The 18,376-nt window shown below is 42.9% G+C and overlaps 1 protein-coding gene across 1 annotated transcript; it reads right to left on the reverse strand.

Annotated features, from left to right (window-relative positions):
- Positions 1-9,755: 9,755 nt before the first annotated feature.
- LOC116515925 (hyaluronan synthase 1-like) lies at positions 9,756-17,301 on the reverse strand. The gene is made up of 4 exons (XM_032228251.1): positions 16,606-17,301; positions 12,333-12,558; positions 12,062-12,194; positions 9,756-10,431 (listed from the first exon to the last, which is right to left on the reverse strand). Exons 1-4 carry the CDS (start codon positions 17,299-17,301, stop codon positions 9,756-9,758), a joined length of 1,731 nt encoding a protein of 576 aa, XP_032084142.1.
- Positions 17,302-18,376: the final 1,075 nt, after the last annotated feature.

Raw genomic sequence — 18,376 nt, forward strand, 5'->3', positions numbered from 1 at the left:
TCTAAATTTTGATCACATGATGAGTATGGAGATGCTTCAAGGTTGCAACTGTGAAAATTGATCGCAAGTCATTTTTTTCAGTACCTTTGTAACTAAATTAGAAAAATAAATAGAAAGAAAGAGAGAGAGAGTGAGAAAGAATGAGAAAGAAAAGAAAGAAATAGAGAGAGAACGAAGGAAAGAAAAGAAAGAAAGAAAGAAAAAGAGAGAGAGAGAGAGAAAAAGAAAGAGAGAAAGAAAGAAAATATGAAAGAGAAAAAGAAAGAGAGAGAAAGAAAGAAAAAGAAAATATGAAAGAGAAAAAGAAAGGAAAGAAATAAAGAAAAAGAAAGAAAAAGAAAATATGAAAGAGAAAAAGAAAGAGAGAGAAAGAAAGAAGGAAAGAAAGAAAGAAAAAGAAAATATGAAAGAGAAAAAGAAAGAGAGAAAGAAAGAAAATATGAAAGAGAAAAAGAAAGAGAGAGAAAGAAAGAGAAAAAGAAAGAAAGAAAAAGAAAAAAGAGAGATAAAGGGAAAAAGAAAGGAAGGAAAGAAAGAAAGGAAAGAAAGAAAGAAGGAAAGAAAGAAAGAAAGAAAAAGAACTAAATTAGGGCACAGGGTCTCTTCCTAGAGCAGGGCGCTGGACTAGAAGACCTCCAATATCCCTTCCAACTCTTATTTCAGTGCATAAACGTCCTACATTTCTTTCAGATTACCAGAATTGGCAGGGATCTTGTAGATCATCTAGTCCAACCCCCGACCAAGCCGACCCTACACCATTTTCTTGACAGATGGCAGTCCAGCCTCTTCTCGAAAGCTTCCAGGGATGCCTTTCTGAAGGCAAGCGGTTCCATCTATTCTGATTAAAGGAAGTGCTGTCAGTCTTAAGGCTACTTCTCCCTCTCAGAGGCTTTCCCTTTTAAAGAGCAAATTCTCTCGTTGCCTGAGTCATCTTGCTCGGCGTCCAGATCTTCTGATCTTCTGCAGGAGAAGATCTACACTTCCTTCCTCCAGACAGCCATGTCTCCCTGCAGATTCATCCTCAAGCAAGGATGATTTCTCGTATGCATTGTGGTTTCTTTGGCTTCCAAAGCCTGACTCAGCGGCTGCCCAGATCACTCAAACCAGATGTTTTCTAGCAACTGGAGACAATGTTTCCAAACTAGGGTGGACCGAAGGAAGACAGCCGCGTCATCCTGCCTTCTCTGCGTCTTGCAGAACTCAGGGTGGAGGGAGCAGACTCGCTCTGTACGTCGATGTCTCACATCTATGCCAAGGGTGAATAATCCCCTTCTCCTATGGGAAATGGGGTTGGGGGGGGAATGAGGAGGAGAAGAGTAGGGGGATCAATGCAAAGGCAGACTCATCAACAAAGGACTTGTCTTCACAGGGCTGTCTTAACGCATGGGCCTGATGGACACGAGCACAGGGGCCCCATACTAATCTGTGTATGTTAACCCTTTATATGTAGCATATAAATACAGCAACTGTATGGTTTACTGAGGATGGTTATCTTTTTCGACACTGATTTTGTTGGAAGTGCCAATGAAATAAATACATGTTTCATTTTATTGACCATTTACATTTTTTTATTCCTGTGAGTAGTAGTTGTAGGGGCCCCAGTAGGCTGCTTTTCCTGGGGCCCATAATGCTGTTAAGACAGCCGGCCCTGTCTTCATGGAATAGTTTTATTGTACTTATTCATTAAACTTCACTGGCGGATTTTAAGAAGGGATTGGATAACCATTTGTCTGAAATAATATAGGGTTTCCTACCTGAGCAGGGGGATGGACTAGAAGACCTCCAAGGTCCCTTCCAATTCTGTTATTCTGTTCTGCTCTGTTCTGTTCTGCTCTGCTCTACTCTACGTCTTATTCTAGTCCTTATTCTAGTCCTTATTCTACTCCGTCTATTCTATTCTATTCTATTCTATTCTATTCTATTCTATTCTATTCTATTCTATTCTATTCTATTCTATTCTATTCTAACTTTGACATTTATGTTGCCCATCTCCCCTACAAGAGGGCTCTGGATGGCATAATAAACATCCTTGTTGCAATTAAACTGTTTAGTATTGCTCTATGAGAATGCGCTGTGCTTCCCAATATTTATTTATTTAGATAAATAGATAGATAAAAAGATAGATAAAAAGATAGATAGATAGATAGATAGATAGATAGATAGATAGAAAGAAAGAAAGAAAGAAAGAAAGAAAGAAAGAAAGAAAGAAAGAAAGAAAGAAAATTTATAGAGCCGGCTACCTCTTAAAAAGTGACCCCCGAAGGCTTTCAAGCAGAATAACAATTAAAATCATATACTTTTTTTTTTTTTTTAAAAAGAGACATGCAGTAGATTTTGTCTCGCAATCATTAATTTAATGACCATTCAAAGTTACAATGAGCACTGAAAAGGTGACATCTGACCGTTTTTCACACTTACAACCAGTTGCAGCATCCCCTTGGTCTGAAAGGATACTGAAAGCACAAAAAAAATAAAAACAGAGAAAGTTAAAAACATAAAAGAACCTAAGGTAATGCAATAAATAAACAATTTAGCGTCCCTCAAATCACTTTGAGGGCTCACCACGGTATCCCGCAAAGCACTTTTTATTTTCTTATGCACAAACGTTGGTGTGCAAGTTAACACGCCCATGGATCTGTGAAAGTGGTGTAAATGACCCTGACGTAAGATGAATTTACCTTGGAAGAGAATTGGCCACCATAAAGGTTATGATGATGGCAGCGCCTTGATGATAAGAGAAACAATTAGCTTATTGTTTGTTTATTTATAACATTTACTGGTTGCTCAAGGGAACTCTACAGTTATTTATTCATTCATTCATTCATTCATTCATTCATTCATTCATTCATTCATTCATTCATTTTTTATTTATTTACTTACTTACTTACTTACTTACTTACTTACTTACTTACTTACTTACTTACTTATTTATTTATAGGGTTTGTATGCTGCCCACTCTCGAGAGACTCAGGGAGGCTTACAGATAAAAAGGAAGGGGGAACATACATAAAATTTTAAAAAAAACATTAAAATTCCACAACATTCATAGATTAGGATGGGGCTGGATAAATCAACAGCCCCAGGCCTGCTGGAACAGCCAAGTCTTGGTCGCTTTGCGGAAGGCCGGAAGGGTAGTAAGGGTCCGGATCTCCACGGGAAGATCGTTCCAAAGGGCCGGAGCAGCTACAGAGAAGGCCCTCCCCTGGGGAGTCGCCAGCCGACATTGACCGGCAGATGGAATCCGGAGGAGCCCTAGTCTGTGCGATCTTATGGGTCTCCGGGAGATAAATGGCAGGAGGCGGTCTCTCAGGTAGCCAGGTCCGATACCATGTAGGGCTTTAAAAGTAACGACTAGCACCTTGAAGCGTGTCCGGAGACCAATGGGAAGCCAGTGCAGTTCCTGGAGCTGCCAGGAATGCTGGTGTTTGTTATCTGAATAACAGAGTACAGAATAACAGAATTGGAAGGGACCTTGGAGGTCTTCTAGTCCAACCCCCTGCTCAGGCAGGAAACCCTATATTATTTCAGACAAATGGTTATCCAATCCCTTCTTAAAAATCTCCAGTGAAGTTTAATGAATAAGTACAATAAAACTATTCCAGGAAGACAGGGCCCTCTTAACAGCATTATGGGCCCCAGGAAAAGTAGCATACTTTGGAATCAGAACTAAGGAAATTTCCCCTCAGTTCTAAGTTGCTTCTCTCCTTGATTAGTTTCCACCCATTGCTTCTTGTCCTGCTTTCAGGTGCTTTGGAGTGTAGCTTCATGTCCTCTTCTGTGTGGCAGCCCCTGAGATAGTGGAAGACTGCTACCATGTCTCCCCTAGTCCTTCTTTTCATCTGTCCCTTCTCGTCATCTATCTCAAGTGGTGGCAGAATGGCAATCTTAGATAATGTCTGAAGAATGAGACTTTCTGAACCAATTTCAGCTGGCCTTTTGGTCACACTAAAGCTGATTAGGTTGCCACAGACCATGACATCTGCTGGGACCTGTATGAAGTGCCAGGGTCTATGCCAACCAAATCAGCTTTAGCGTGACCAAAAGGCCAACTGAAACTGGTTCAGAAAGTCTCATTCAGACATTGTCTAAGAACCAGTGACGTGCGGTGAGGTTTATGGCTGGTGAGGCAGCAATTCTTTTAGACTTGTGGACTTCAGCTCCCAGAATTCCACAGCCAGGCATGCTCAATTCCGATTTAAAGCGACAGCATTTGTTTTTCTCCTTTGCTAAATAAGTTTTCTTCTTTCTTTTTCTTTTTCATCTCCCTTCCCCTCCTCCCTCCCTCTCTGCCTCCTCATCTACGTCAGGAATTTTTCGGCTTTTAACTCTTGCTTAACTCTTCTCGAGTGATCATAAAACGCTGGACTAGATGAGGCACATCGTTCTCTTGCCTCCTGTAGAGGGCACTTTTTTAGAGGCTTTTTAAAACAGTTAAGCACTAAGCAGAGTCATCCATGGTGACTTTGGCAGCAACTAGCTCAGCCTGACCTCAGCAACTCTTGCCTTTTTCCTTTTACATTTTTTTTTCTTTTCATGATGACAGTGGTGAGGCTCTGCCTCCCCTGCCTCCCCTGACTGCACGTCCTTGCTAAGAACCATCCAGTTCTCTTTGCCCATCTGATTCACTGAGCGGGCATATGCTCCAGGTCCAATCAATTAAAATCATGCCATCTTGAGGGACCCAGGAAGTGTGTCTACTGCCCTCCGAAATGATCTTCCGCAAGACAATTGGGTATCTCCCATCCTTACATCATTCAGAAAACTATTGCAGACCAGGTTTGGGAAAAGAGGTTTTGCCTCCTTTTATTTCGATTTGACCTCTACTGGTTTGGCTTTGATACTTTCTGAGTCTGGTCAATTGTAATTTTTAGGATAGATGGAGGATGACTGGCTGGAGAGCTCTGATGGCATTGGATAGCAAGGCTTGGTTAGTTTCCTTAGAGATCTTGGCAGCTTCCATTATTGCCTGCTATCATCATCATCTAGCACAGTATCTTTCAATCTTGGCCACATTAAGATGTGTGGACTTCCAAAGCATTTTGGATAAAAAATATGGTGGATTACTCAAAATATTCTTAAAAAGAGGATAAAGTTTACTCCTCAGTTATTCTTGTTAGGTATAATTACAGATTGTACAGTTATAGAGACTAATTTGATTCTGAACTTAACAACGGCAGCAAGATTGTTGGTGGCGCAGTACTGGAAGAAGGAAGAATTGCCTACTATTCAAGAATGGACGTTAAAAGTAACAAACCTAGCAGAGATGGCTAAAATATCAGCATATCTCAAGGACCATTCAGATGGGAAATACAAGTTGGAATGGAGAAGATGGATTGATTATATTCAAAATAAATATGGGACTAAGAAACTTCAGTTAGCTTATGAATGAATGAACAAGGAATGTTATCTAAAGTTAGCTTTGCAAAAGGGGAGTTAAAGTATAAGCGAAGGTACGATGCTAAAGTTAGTTTATTTTAGTGTATGATTGCTAAATGTTTATACCCTTTATTTGCTCTGGGAGGTTGGGGGGGGGAGGGGATGGGGGGAGGGAGGGAGGGGAAAAGTATACAATTGTAAAACTTATTAAAACTTTTTAATAAAAAAAATAATAATTGGGACTGAAAAAAAAAAGATGTGTGGACTTCAACTCCCAGAATTCCCCAGCTGGCTGGGGAATTCTAGGAGTTGAAGTCCATAGGTCTCAAAAGTGGCCAACGTTAAGAAACACTGACCTAGTAGATGGATCTTGGACTCACTGAAGGTAGCCTTTTCCACAAGAGAGTGTCCTAATGATCTTCCTGGATTTATTTTTCAACCACAGCCAAGGTGGTGATCATTTATCTCCGAGGGTTGTGTTCACATTCAGCTGCTACCAGAATTCACTCAGAACTTCAGGCCACGCGCGGTTCCCTTAAAACAGGTAGCCCTCAACCTACCACCATGAAGGGGGACCAGAACTTCCAGTTCAATTGTTCGGCGAGCCATGCCTGATTTTATGACCACTTTCGCCACGAGTGAATCATGGCAGTTGTTAAGCATTTTTTTTCATTTCATTTCATTTTAATTTATTTGTATGCCGCCTTTTTCCCTAAGGGGACTCAGGGCGGCTCACAACTCAAAGGGAGGGAAAAACAAACAAAGTTACAGAAAACATAAAACCATACATAGTTAAAAGAAAAAAGCACAACAGTCATACCATTCGAAGTGGGGCAGTGAGTCTTTAGCCCCAGGCCTGTTGGAACAGCCAGGTTTTAAGGGCTGTGCGGAAGGCCTGGAGGGTGGTGAGGGTACGAATCTCCATGGGGAATTCATTCCAGAGGGTCAGAGCAGCCACAGAGAAGGCCCTCCTCCGGGTAGTCGCCAGTCGACACTGGCCGGCTGATGGAATTCGGAGGAGGCCTAGTCTGTGGGATCTAATTGGTCTAGTGGAGGTAATTGGCAGTAGGCGGTCTCTCAAGTACCCAGATCCAATACCATGAAGGGCTTTGTAGGTGACAACTAGCACCTTGAAGCGTACCCGGAGATCAACAGGCAGCCAGTGCAGCTCGCGGAGCAAACTATGTGGTCATTAAAGCAAATCTGGCTTCCTTCCTTGACTTTGCTTGTTAGAAGCCAACTGGGAAGGTCACCAACGGTGATCAAGTGACCCCAGGGTCAGTGCAACCGTCTGTCAGCATTCAAAATATCATCCAGAATTAAATCAGCGTTCAAGGCCTAGCTTTCATCAAAGATCCAATTTAATAAGAGAGACATGTTGGTACGTCTGTGGAAACCTGAATCTGAAAGCTTCCTGGGTTTTCCACCCAGTTGAAAGTTCAAAACCTGGCCCCCACACCCACAAGTCCATCCCATGGTCCAATCTTCCTCTGCCACGCTGGCATTTCCACCCATCTAGTTCTGGTCAGGTGCAGAGACCTTGGGCTTCTAGAAAGGAATGTTTTATTTTGACAACATTCTGCTCCTTACTATTCCCTCCTCCCAATTACCCCACTAATGAAACAGCGTAGTAAAATAATAGAAAGTGTGGCAGGCCAAAGATCCTAAAAGGAATATGACTGCAGGCCTGACACCGTCGTGAATACATGTCAGTTAGCCAAGGGCCCAAATTTTGATCGTGCAACTGTGGGGAATGCGGCGACCATTGGAAATCTGGCGGTATGTCGCTTTTTTCAAGCGCCCACTGAAAGTTTGAACGGTCGGCAAACAAAGACACGTAAGTCAAGGACTTGGCCTATGTTGACAACGCAGAGAAATATATCTTCCATCAACTTAATAGAAACGAAGAGATCAAATCGCACTGGTTTATTCTGTTGGGAGTGTTGTAGGACAACCATAATTAAATTTCTCGGGATGGCATGCTTGGAAAAGCTCATGATGGCGGCCACAGCAATGGAATGGGAGCCTCACCTGTTTTTGATTTTTGTTTTATTTCTTACTTCTTTCAACCTGACCTGCGTACAGGTAATTCCTCAGCTGATGATGGCCACAACTGAGTCCAACATTTCTGCTGCTAAGCGAGGCATTTGTTAAGAGCGTTTCGCCCCATTTTACGACCTTTCTTATCGCCATTGTTAATCGAATCACTGCGGTTAGATCTTATAGCACCGTGGTGGGAATGACGATGTGGCTTTGAATGGTGTTAGGATGTGGTTTTCTTGTTGTTCTTTTTGCTGGAATTTTAGGTAGTCCTCGATGTATGGACACAATTGAGCCAGAGGTGGGTTCCTACCAGTTCGCACCAGTTCGGTAGAACCGGTTCGTCAAATCTACCGAACTGGTTAGAAGAGGTTCCATCAGTGGACCCGGAAAGCAGGCCACACCTACAGAAGAGGTTCCAAAAAATTTTGAAATCTACCACACACACACACACACACACACAGAGTCTCACACAGAGAGAAAGAGAAAGAGAAAGAAAGGAAGAAAGGAATAAAGAAAAAAAGAAAGAAAAAGTGAGATGAAAGAAAAAAAGGAAAAAGGGACAGAGAAACAAAAAGGAGAGAGAGAGAGAGAAAGAAAGAAAGAAAGAAAACACATGGCCAGCAAGCCACTCCCACAAAGGAGGCCACACCCACAGAGTAGGTTCGAAAATTTTTTGAAACCCACCACTGAATTGAGCCCAGCGTTTTTGTGGCTAAGCGAGACAGTTGGGCAAGGGAATTTTGACCCTTTTTACGACCTTTCTAGCCACTGTTGTTAAACGAATCGCTGCAATATTTACATCCTTAACATGGTTGTTAAGGGAACCCAGTTTCCCCATTTCGACTTTCCTCATAAGAAGACAACAAAAGGAGATTCCGTGATACTTCAACCGTCATAAATATGAGTCAATAGCCAAGCATCCGAATTTTGATCACGTGACCATGGAGGATGCTGCAATGGTCGTAAGTGTGAAAAACGGTCGTAAGTCACTTGAAGATTCACTAAATGAACTGTTGTAAGTCAAGAACTATCTAGCTATACTTAGGGTACCTTCTGCGTTGTATTGTATAATAAAAGATGAATTTGACCAGCTGCTGGTTTATAACATTTGCCCGGCTTGAAGGGGAAAAAAAATATTAGGATAAAACACCACGAAAGGGATTTTATAAAATAAATAGTGTTTTATTTTTTACATTGCTTATAAAACTTTTTTTTTAACATCATCATTCAATGTTTAAAAAACGATTTAAATAGCCCTCCTTTTCATTATTAAAACATGGCAAATAAATAACTTCAGGTCCTTCTTTTTCCTGCAAGAAAGATGTCCCCCAAATTCTACCCAGACAATATTGTGCCCCCCCCAACACACACACACAAAAAGGAAATAGAGGTAGCGGGTGCGAATTTGACCCACCCTTCGGCTGTCTTTCCAGGAGGAAAAAAAAAAAAGTATCAAGGAAGGCAGAATTTTCCAGCTTCTGTCGCACAATTGTAAACGTTTCTTTTCTAATCAAGTCTTCACAAAGTCTAAGACGAATTATTATTTTCCTTTTTGCCAAAAAAAAAAAGCCACAAATGACTGTTTTAAAATTACGCTAGCATCCGTAGTAGATGCCAAAATATATATATATATGATTTTAACTTCCAGAAAGCGAGGGTTTTCCCCACATCCCACCGCTCCCCCGTTTTTCTCAGCAAGATGTTCTTTCCTGCCAAACTTCAGGAGAACTTCAACGATGAGCGAGGGATGCGACATTCCCATCTTTGCATTCAGTGGCTGTGGCACCAGCATTTCAGTGCAATTCCATAAGTTCCCTGTGCAGTCCACGCCCTCGTGCGGTGGCATCACCCGGTGGCTCCTTCCGAGAGGTGGTCGCGAGTTGAAAAAGTACATTGGGGGTACAGGAGTACCCCTGGAATCAGAAGACTTAGCAGTAATAAATAAATTTTTCAGGTCGGAAAACATTCCTCGGGACTGGAGGACAGAGAGGACAATCAAGGCACCTCTCTCACGTTTTGCTGGATAAAATAAATACCCTCCCTGAGAAACATCGCATACACACAAACACAAAAGACACTCCCACTCACAGCTCCTGTACCATCATCTGGCTCCACCCTGGATTCGCAAAGAGAACCAAGGAGTCAACACTTCAGCCGGAACAAGAGACACCTTGCTTTTAAAAGACTCAAGAGAGGGGATGAATTGGCTTTTCCTCCCCACCCCTTGAATTAGAAACTCTTTCTGACGCTGGACATCCTCCAGTTAAGCTGCTCCGTACCGCTACAGTTTAGATGGGACTAGCTAGGATTCTGGAGATTTCCGCCTTCTTTCCTTCTCATACGTTGAGGCTGTAGAAGTCCATTCGCTTCCGGCAACACCTCTGAATCCATACCCAGTACAGCATGACCATGAATGTCCAGTAGCCCAAATAGATGGCCAAGCCAATGAGCAAATACAAGATCTCTGTTTGTTTGGCTTCCGTGGTCCAGTCGGCCAAGGCTTCTTGGCAGATAGTGTAGATCAGGCCTCCCAGCAGAAGAAGAGCCCAGATGGAAACAGGCAGCAGAGGCATGTAGTTGCCGACCATCTTCTTCCGTCCTGAGGTGCCCCAGCTGCTCTTGTTCATGGTCAAGATGGCAAAGTACTTCGCCGGAAGTAGGCCTCCCATGTAGAGGACGGCATAAAGGGACATGAAAAGCATGACCGGGTTACTCCTCAGCCAGCAGGCGTAAAGAGCCTTCACACAGGCCACCAGTTGGACGCAGAGCAAGACCCACAGCACGTCCCAGAGGTTGCCCCCGTAGAAGAGCCGCAGGACAGTGGCCGTGACGAAGAAGGGGAAGATGCCGGAGACCACCGACTCGTAAGTCATCCAGAGGTGATGCCGGTGCCACCAGAGGGCGTTGTAGAGCCATTCCCGGAAGTAGGACTTGGTCCAACGGGTTTGCTGAGCCAGCCAACGTAGGAATGAGGACGGGGTCTCCGAGTAGCAGCGGGAACGAGCTGTGTATCTGGCACAAGGAAAGGAGGCAAAGATTAACAAGGGAGGAAAGAAGACACAACTTGATTTGACGCCTTTCTGGTCTTGAGTACTTCCTGCAGTGGTCCTTTCTCGATCATGGCTACACTAGATACGTAAGGAACTAAATTCCTGATCATAGCTACGCTAGAGAAGTGAGAGAAAGGCCATGAAAACATTATTTCCTGTCTGGATTTGTATGCAACACACCAAACTAGGTGGAAAGGGGGTTGGAAAAAATCTGTGGTTCAAGATATTATGGAAATTCAGCCTTTGTCTCTGCAAATTGCATAACTCCCTTTTCACATTACATGCATAATAGTTTCTTGATTTGGACAAAGCATCTTAAATAAAAGCAGAAATTAAGTTAAATGATCAGAAATTGATCATATTGTATGAACATAGCAATTCATGAACAATCGGGGGATACTAAAAAGGATTCCGTGGGCGTTAAGTGCGCAGCAGAAGCTTAAGTAATTCAAGCTTGAACCAATTTGATTTCCTAACGTAACACTTTCATAGGAATGTTTGGGCAAAGCTATATTAAGTCAGCTTAGTACCAAACATTGGAAAAGGTAGGAAGACCCTGAATTTAACTTATAGCTTGATATCATAGTACCTAGAAGGGCTGCTACCAGTTTTAGCTAAAAAGATAAAGCTTCAACAAAACCACAAGATACCTTCGTGTTCTTTAAGTAAAGGTAAAGGTTCCCCTCGCATATATGTTCCAGTTGTTCCTGACTCTAGGGGGCGGTGCTCATCTCTGTTTCAATGCCAAAGAGCCAGCACTGTCCGAAGACATCTCTGTGGTCATATGGCCGGTATGACTAAACGCTGAAGGTTCACGGAATGCTGTTACCTTCCCACCAAAGATAGTTTCTATTTTTCTATTTGCATTTTTACCCGCTTTCAAACTGCTAGGTTGGCAGAAGCTGGGACAAGTAACGGGAGCTCACTCCATTACACGTTGCTAGGGATTCGAACTGCTGAACTGCCAACCTTCCTGATCTGAGTCACTGCATCCCTTTGTTCCATGTTTTTTTTTTGTCCCGTGTTCTTTAATGAGCCGAGGTGGCGCAGTGGTTAGGGTGCAGTACTGCAGGCCACTTCAGCTGACTGCTAACTGCAGTTCAGCGGTTCTAATCTCACCGGCTCAAGGTTGACTCAGCCTTCCATCCTTCCGAGGTGGGTGAAATGAGGGCCCAGACTGTGGGGGCGATATGCTGACTCTGTAAACCGCTTAGAGAGGGCTGAAAGCCCTATGAAGCGGTATATAAGTCTAACTGCTATTGCTATTGCTATTAATTGCTCCCAAAGACCTGTCTCTGTGTTTAACAACCCTATAAGTGAGTATCTCTCAACCTGGGGAAGTTTAAGAAAGCCATGCTGGGTGAGGAATTCTGGGAGTTGAAGTCCACCCCTCTTAAACCTGCCCAGGTTGGAAAAAAAACTCAGCTATAAGTCAAGAAGCCATATCTGGAGGGCTTCATGGAGGAAGTAACGTATTGAAACGGGAAGTCCTACTTGCAAAAAAGTAAGCACTCTAAAAGAACTATCTCAACAGACTTCTCACATTTCATTCCACATGGTTCCTACTCCATCAGATACCCAGATTTCCTTACTTGGTGGCGTAGCCAATGCTCAGCATCCTGTTGGTGAGGTGCCTATCATCCCCGAAGGTGCAGTGTGTTCCAAGGAACTTTTGATTGTACCAGGATTCCAGAAATTGCTGTAGGAGGTCATTCCGATACAGACCTGATGCAACCAATAAAAAAGAAGGGATGAGATTTTTAAAAAGTGCAGCGGGTCAGGGAAATGCATTAATCTTTTCCCACATTGCTTCATGACGTGAGGGACTTATTTAAGGCATTATTTACAGGTGGAACACCTTACCCAAGGGGCCACTGATACAGGAGACGCAGTTGAAGTAGGACTGGCAGGCTCGCTCAATGTTGAAAGCCATCCAGTAGCGCAGGCTGCTCATGAAGCTGATGTAGGAGTCGGAAAGGTTGAGGATCCTGACATCGCCGCCCACGGCCCCATAGCGTTCGTTCGACTCCAGCACCTTCACCAGTTCTACCGTGGCTTCGGGCTCCAACTTGGTGTCAGAGTCGCATACCTGGGAGAAGCCAAGAGTTTAGTCTAAAGACACTCCTTCAACTTGTCAAGGAGATCTCATTGCATATACATATACATATACATATACATATACATATACATATACATATACATATACATATACATATACATATACATATACATATACAGACATACACATGTACATGTACATATACATATACATACCCAGCCTGAAGATGGCAAGTGAGACCTCGCCGAAATGTTGCCAAGACCTGGTATGCCCAAATATGGGAGGGAGCATACTGCTTAACTTTAACACTTAATTATTTCCTTGGCTCAGCTGATAAGGGAGGAGAGCTTGTGGCTTAGAGGCTAATACAACTGCTAACATGTAAAAACAGCCCAGGTTCGAATCCCAGTAAGGGTATAGCTAGCTGATGAGAGCTAAATAGCTTGAAATAGATCTATATTAGTCTCCCTTTATTTATCAGCATAAATTATCTATATCTATATATCTATATCTATATATATTTATGTCAAAGCACCTGGTATGCCCAAATATGGGAGGGAGCATACTGCTTAACTTTAACACTTAATTAGTTCCTTGGTTCAGATGATAAGGGAGAAGAGCTTGTGGCTTAGAGGCTAATACAATTGCCTAAATGTAAAAAACACTCAGGTTCAAATCCCAGTAAGAGTATAGTTAGCTGATGAGAGCTAAATGTGTGTGTGTGTGTGTGTACACAAACACACATACATACATACATACATACATACATACAAACATAAACATACTTTCACACACACACACAAATACAATTATGAGGTTGATGTTTGTACACCTTGGGCGCCTAGAGAGCACACTGCTCAACATAGGGAGGAAATGTATGCTATAAAATCCTAAAAACATTTTATAAATTAAAAAAAAAAACTTGTCGAGAAGATCTAAATTGCTGGAACCTAGAGAACTGGGTGGGTCCTTAAGAACCCCACTGTTTGACCTCTTCTTTCCAGTCTTCAGTCCTCGCAGGGGAAGAGAAGAGGCCGTGTCAACTGATTTGGGGACTTCCCTTGGTTGCTGTAAAGCGTGGGTGGACTTGCCTGAACACGCCAGCCCGAAGGGCACAACAGGATCAGAGGAATACATAGATCACCAGGTTGAAGGTTGACTCAGCCTTCTTCTATCCTTCTAAGGTCAGTAAAATGAGGACCCAGATTGTCGGGGCAACAGGCTGACTCTGCACACTACTTAGAGAGGGCTGTAAGAGCACTATGAAGTGGTATATAAGTCTAAGTCAGAGGTGGGTTCCTACCAGTTCGCACCTATTCGGTAGAACCGGTTCGTCAAATCTACCGAACCGGTTAGAAGAGGTTCCACTAGTGGACCCGGAAAGCAGGCCACACCTACAGAAGAGGTTCCAAAATTTTTTGAAACCCACCACTGGTCCTTGGATATGATTATTCTACACTATCATGCTCATATTTATAAAACTCAGTGCCTCTGTGAAAGGTAAGGATGACTACTGCGTTTGTGGTGCAATCAGAACATTGCGTGTGTTGAAGTTGTTTTAACGCAAACCAAAGATGCCTTTTAAAAAACAAGTTTGCATCACATTCTTATGCATGCCAGTGCTGTATGTGAGGTAATTTAAGGTGGTTCTGACAATGTCGTCGGCATCTTCATATCCGGTCACATGGGTGGCAAGCCACTCCCACAAAGGAGGCCACACCCACAGAGTAGGTTCGAACAATTTTTGAAACCCACCACTGGTCTAAGTGCTATTGCTACATAGATTGTACCCGTCTGTGAGAATTCTTGGGAATTAAGAGGAATTCTTGGGAATTAAGAGGAAGAATTACAGTTTATAGTAGTTTATTTATATACAGCTTATACAGTAGTAGTTTCTCTGGAAAATAAAGGGTGGTTTCCACAGGAAATGAAAGCCATGAGTACTAATACTACTTTTATTGCAAAGCGAGTTACAGAATCTTGCAAGTCTAAAATGACTTTCCCTTTCCCCTGTCTTTACTTTCCACAGAATTAGATCCCTTCTGAGATCTTTTCTCTAACTGCCTTTCTGCTTTGGACTCAGATGTCTTTTATCAGACCATTGTCTAGGCCAGGGGTGTGTGTCTCCAAACGTGGCAGCTTTAAAGACTGGTGGACTTCAACTCCCAGAATTCCTCAGCCCGCCATGTTGGCTGGGAGATTCTGGGAGTTGAAGCCCACAAGTCTTAAAATTGCCAAGTTTGGAGACTTCTGGTCTGAATGGTGACTCTTCCTCTTGTCTCCCAAGCTTACTTGTCACAGCCCGTTCCATTTGCAGCAATTACGATGCCATGGAAGTGCATCGTCTAGTAAAGGGGTCTCCAACTTTGGCAACTTTAAGGCTTGTGGACCTCAACTCCCAGAGTTCCTCAGCCAGCTGAGGAACTCTGGGAGTTGAAGTCCACAAGTCTTAAAGCTGCTAAGGTTGGAGACTCCCGGTCTAGTAGGCAACCAAGTGCAACCAATCTCACGTATAACAATCACTGATTGACTTAAAAAGATAACAGTTCACTTCCTCAGGTGCCCCCCCTGGATAGAATGGAAATGAAAGCTATCTAACTTTGGAACCGATGCAAATGCAAATGAGGAAATGTATGATTTGTTTTCTAGAAAATCAAAATTACAGAGCTAAACATAAAGGGGCTGAAGAGATTAAAAAGGAAGACATCCTATGGAGAGTAATTCATGAAGCGTTTTTTTGGGAGGGAGATCAGTCAAGGTCGGTGAGGTCCCACCACCCAAATTTTGTTGGGAGCATTTTAGCTGCCACAGGGTGGCAAATTGGTGGGCTGCCAGAGCTTATATAATTACCACGCTAGAATCCGAAATCCTAGACATTGTAATGAATGAAATAATACAAATCAAAACCCAACAATAGCAGATGGAAGATACGCAACTTTCAAGACCAATAAACAACTGGGTGGTAAACTGCTGGGATGAAGAATAAATGGTGAGGGCCAGTTTCCTGGGCCATGTACCTCCCAGATGTGCCAAACTATAAATCCCGACATGTCCAGACATGATCAGATGCCAGAGTGAATTTGCCGGAACATTTGGAAGAGACTAGTTAAAGATGTTGATCTGGAGTTCAAATCTCTACTTAGGTCTGAAGGCCAAAGTATCTTTTCGGGAAAAGTCACTATCTGTCAACCTTCCAGAAAAGATAAAATTGAAGGGGAATAGATTATACCCCACGTTCCTCTTCACATGGAAGGTGAGATAAATTCCATAGTATTGTAGAATAGAATAGAATATAGAATAGGAATAAAATAGAATAGAAAATATAAAATATAGAATAGGAATAGAAAAGAAAATATAGAATACAGAATAAGAATAAAATAGAATAGAAAATATAGAATATAGAATATGAATAAAAAAGAAAATATAGAATAGAATAGAATATAGAATAGGAATAAAATAGAATAGACTATAGAATAGGAATAGAATGGAATAGAATAGAATATAGAATAGGAATAAAATAGAATAGAAACTATAGAATATAGAATAGGAATAAAAAAGAAATTATAGAATAGAATATAGAATGGGAATAAAATAGAATAGAAAATATAGAATAGAATAGAATATAGAATAGGAATAGAATAGAATATAGAATAGGAATAAAATAGAATAGAAAATATAGAATAGGAATAGAAAAATATATAGAATAGAATAGAATAGCAGAGTTGGAAGGGACCTTGAAGATCTTCTAGTCCAACCCCCTGCTTAGGCAGGAAATCCTATACCACTACAGACAAATGGCTATCCAACATCTTCTTAAAAACTTCCAGTGTTGGAGCATTCACAACTTCTGGAGGCAAGTCGTTCCCCTGATTAATTGTTCTAACTGTCAGGAAATTTCTCCTTAGTTCTTCTCTCCTTGATTAGTTTCCACCCATTGCTTCTTGTCCTGCCCTCTGGTGCATTGGAGAATAGGTTGCCCTCCACCCTTCTTTGTGGCAGCCCCTGAGATATCGGAACCCTGCTATCATGTCACCCCTTGGGTTCCATAAAAGGATAACACGAATAAAAGTTGGGTACCTGAACATAATCCACTGAATTCCCAAGGGCCTTGAACGCCGTGTACATCACTTCTCGCTTCCCGCCCCATTTCTGCATGATGCAGACACATCTCTTGGTGCGGATTAGTTCTTCCACCACAAGTTGGCCGGGATGTTCCATATCAATCTCGGTGTACTGAGAGGGCTCATCCCCAGAATGGTAACCGCCGTCCCCATTCTCCATATCCAACTGAGGTTGATGGTGGTAGTTGTTCTCCCAAACAAAAGTCCCCATATCTTCTCCGGCGAAGACTTCCCGGAACATATCCATCATGTATCGGTCCTCGTTGCTGTTCCCATCCACCACCATGATGATCCGGAGTTTCTCTGGAGGATACAGGGTGGCCTTGACCGATTGAAGGCACTCCCGGAGGTAGGCTGGGTCCTCCTGGTAAGCAGAGATGGTGAGGGCCACCGACTTGGTGTAGCTGCACGACAGAGAGTTCCTCCGCATCCTCTTGTGCTCCAGGAAAGCAAAGAAGCTTTGGATGATGAGGTGGAAGGTGAGGAAGGCTCCGTAGAGACCAAAGGCCATGATGTGGTATTGGTCAGAGACCAGCTGGATGCCCTGGATGTAGGCCCATGCCAGCACTGATAATATGAGCAAGGCAAAACCAATGGTGATGACTCGACGTCCCGCCGAGACAAAAAATTTGGTGGCTTTGGAAACATCCATTCCTAGAAAAAAAGGAAAGAAAAAAACCAGGGAGGTGAGTCATCTCAGTTTTTATCATCTTCTTTTCATGACTCCATAATCCCTTGCCGGGTGGAGTCTGGCCAAATGAATGGAGCTAGCAGACTATTTTAATGGCCAGATGCTTTTCCTGTTGCCTATGCGGAGTTTTTCCCCCAGCAGATATATTCACCTTGTGCCCAGAGAGAGAAATCTCTGCCTCTCCCTAGGATCGAACTCACGGCCTCCTGATTGTGAGGCGAGAACTCCGCCTCTAGGCCACCACGCCACTCAGTAACCTCAGTTTTTATGATACGGATTTAATATTTATTTTGTAGGGATAGACCCAGAGTGCCAGCTCACAAGGACATCAAAGAGGCAGAAGACCCTCTTCAACCTACATCTCAGTTAACGACTGGCCGAGGGATGAAGTGATGTTTTGGGGTGTCGTTGAATTGAACTAGGCATTGGATCACACATAGACACAGACACAGACACAGACACACACACACACACACACACCATACCAAATCACAAACCATGTCTGACAAACATACGTGGCTGACTTCATAAAGGGTAATTGAGGCGGGTCATATGTGTAAAACTCCCATCCATAAATCGTGATTCGTGGTTCTAACATGGTTCTAACACGCCCTGAGTCTCTTTGAGAGTGGGCGGCATACAAAATTAATTATTAATTAAATAAATAAATAAATAAATAAATAAATGGTCGTACATGAGACCATCCCAGACTCTTTCAACCACGATTCGAAGAAGCTCTGACTTGGTACGCGTGCAAAAAAACCCTTTGTGACCAGAGGTGGTATTCAGCCAGTTTGGAACCAGTTCATCTGAACCAGTAGCAGAAATGACCCACCTACCTGCCCCAGCTCTAATGCCATCCTATTTAGGCACTTTTTCGAGGCCGGGCACATGCGTGAGCAAAGAGGATGCATGGAAGGCGTGCGTGCAAGCAAAGCACATGTGCAAAAGGCCGGGCGCATGCACAGAAGGGGCCCGCGTGCGGCCACGAAGCGATCAGGCGCACGCGGGGTCGAACCAGTGGTAACAAAAGTGT

The sequence above is a fragment of the Thamnophis elegans genome, chromosome 12 (genome assembly GCF_009769535.1).
Source record: "Thamnophis elegans isolate rThaEle1 chromosome 12, rThaEle1.pri, whole genome shotgun sequence".
NCBI classification, from domain to species: domain Eukaryota; kingdom Metazoa; phylum Chordata; class Lepidosauria; order Squamata; family Colubridae; genus Thamnophis; species Thamnophis elegans.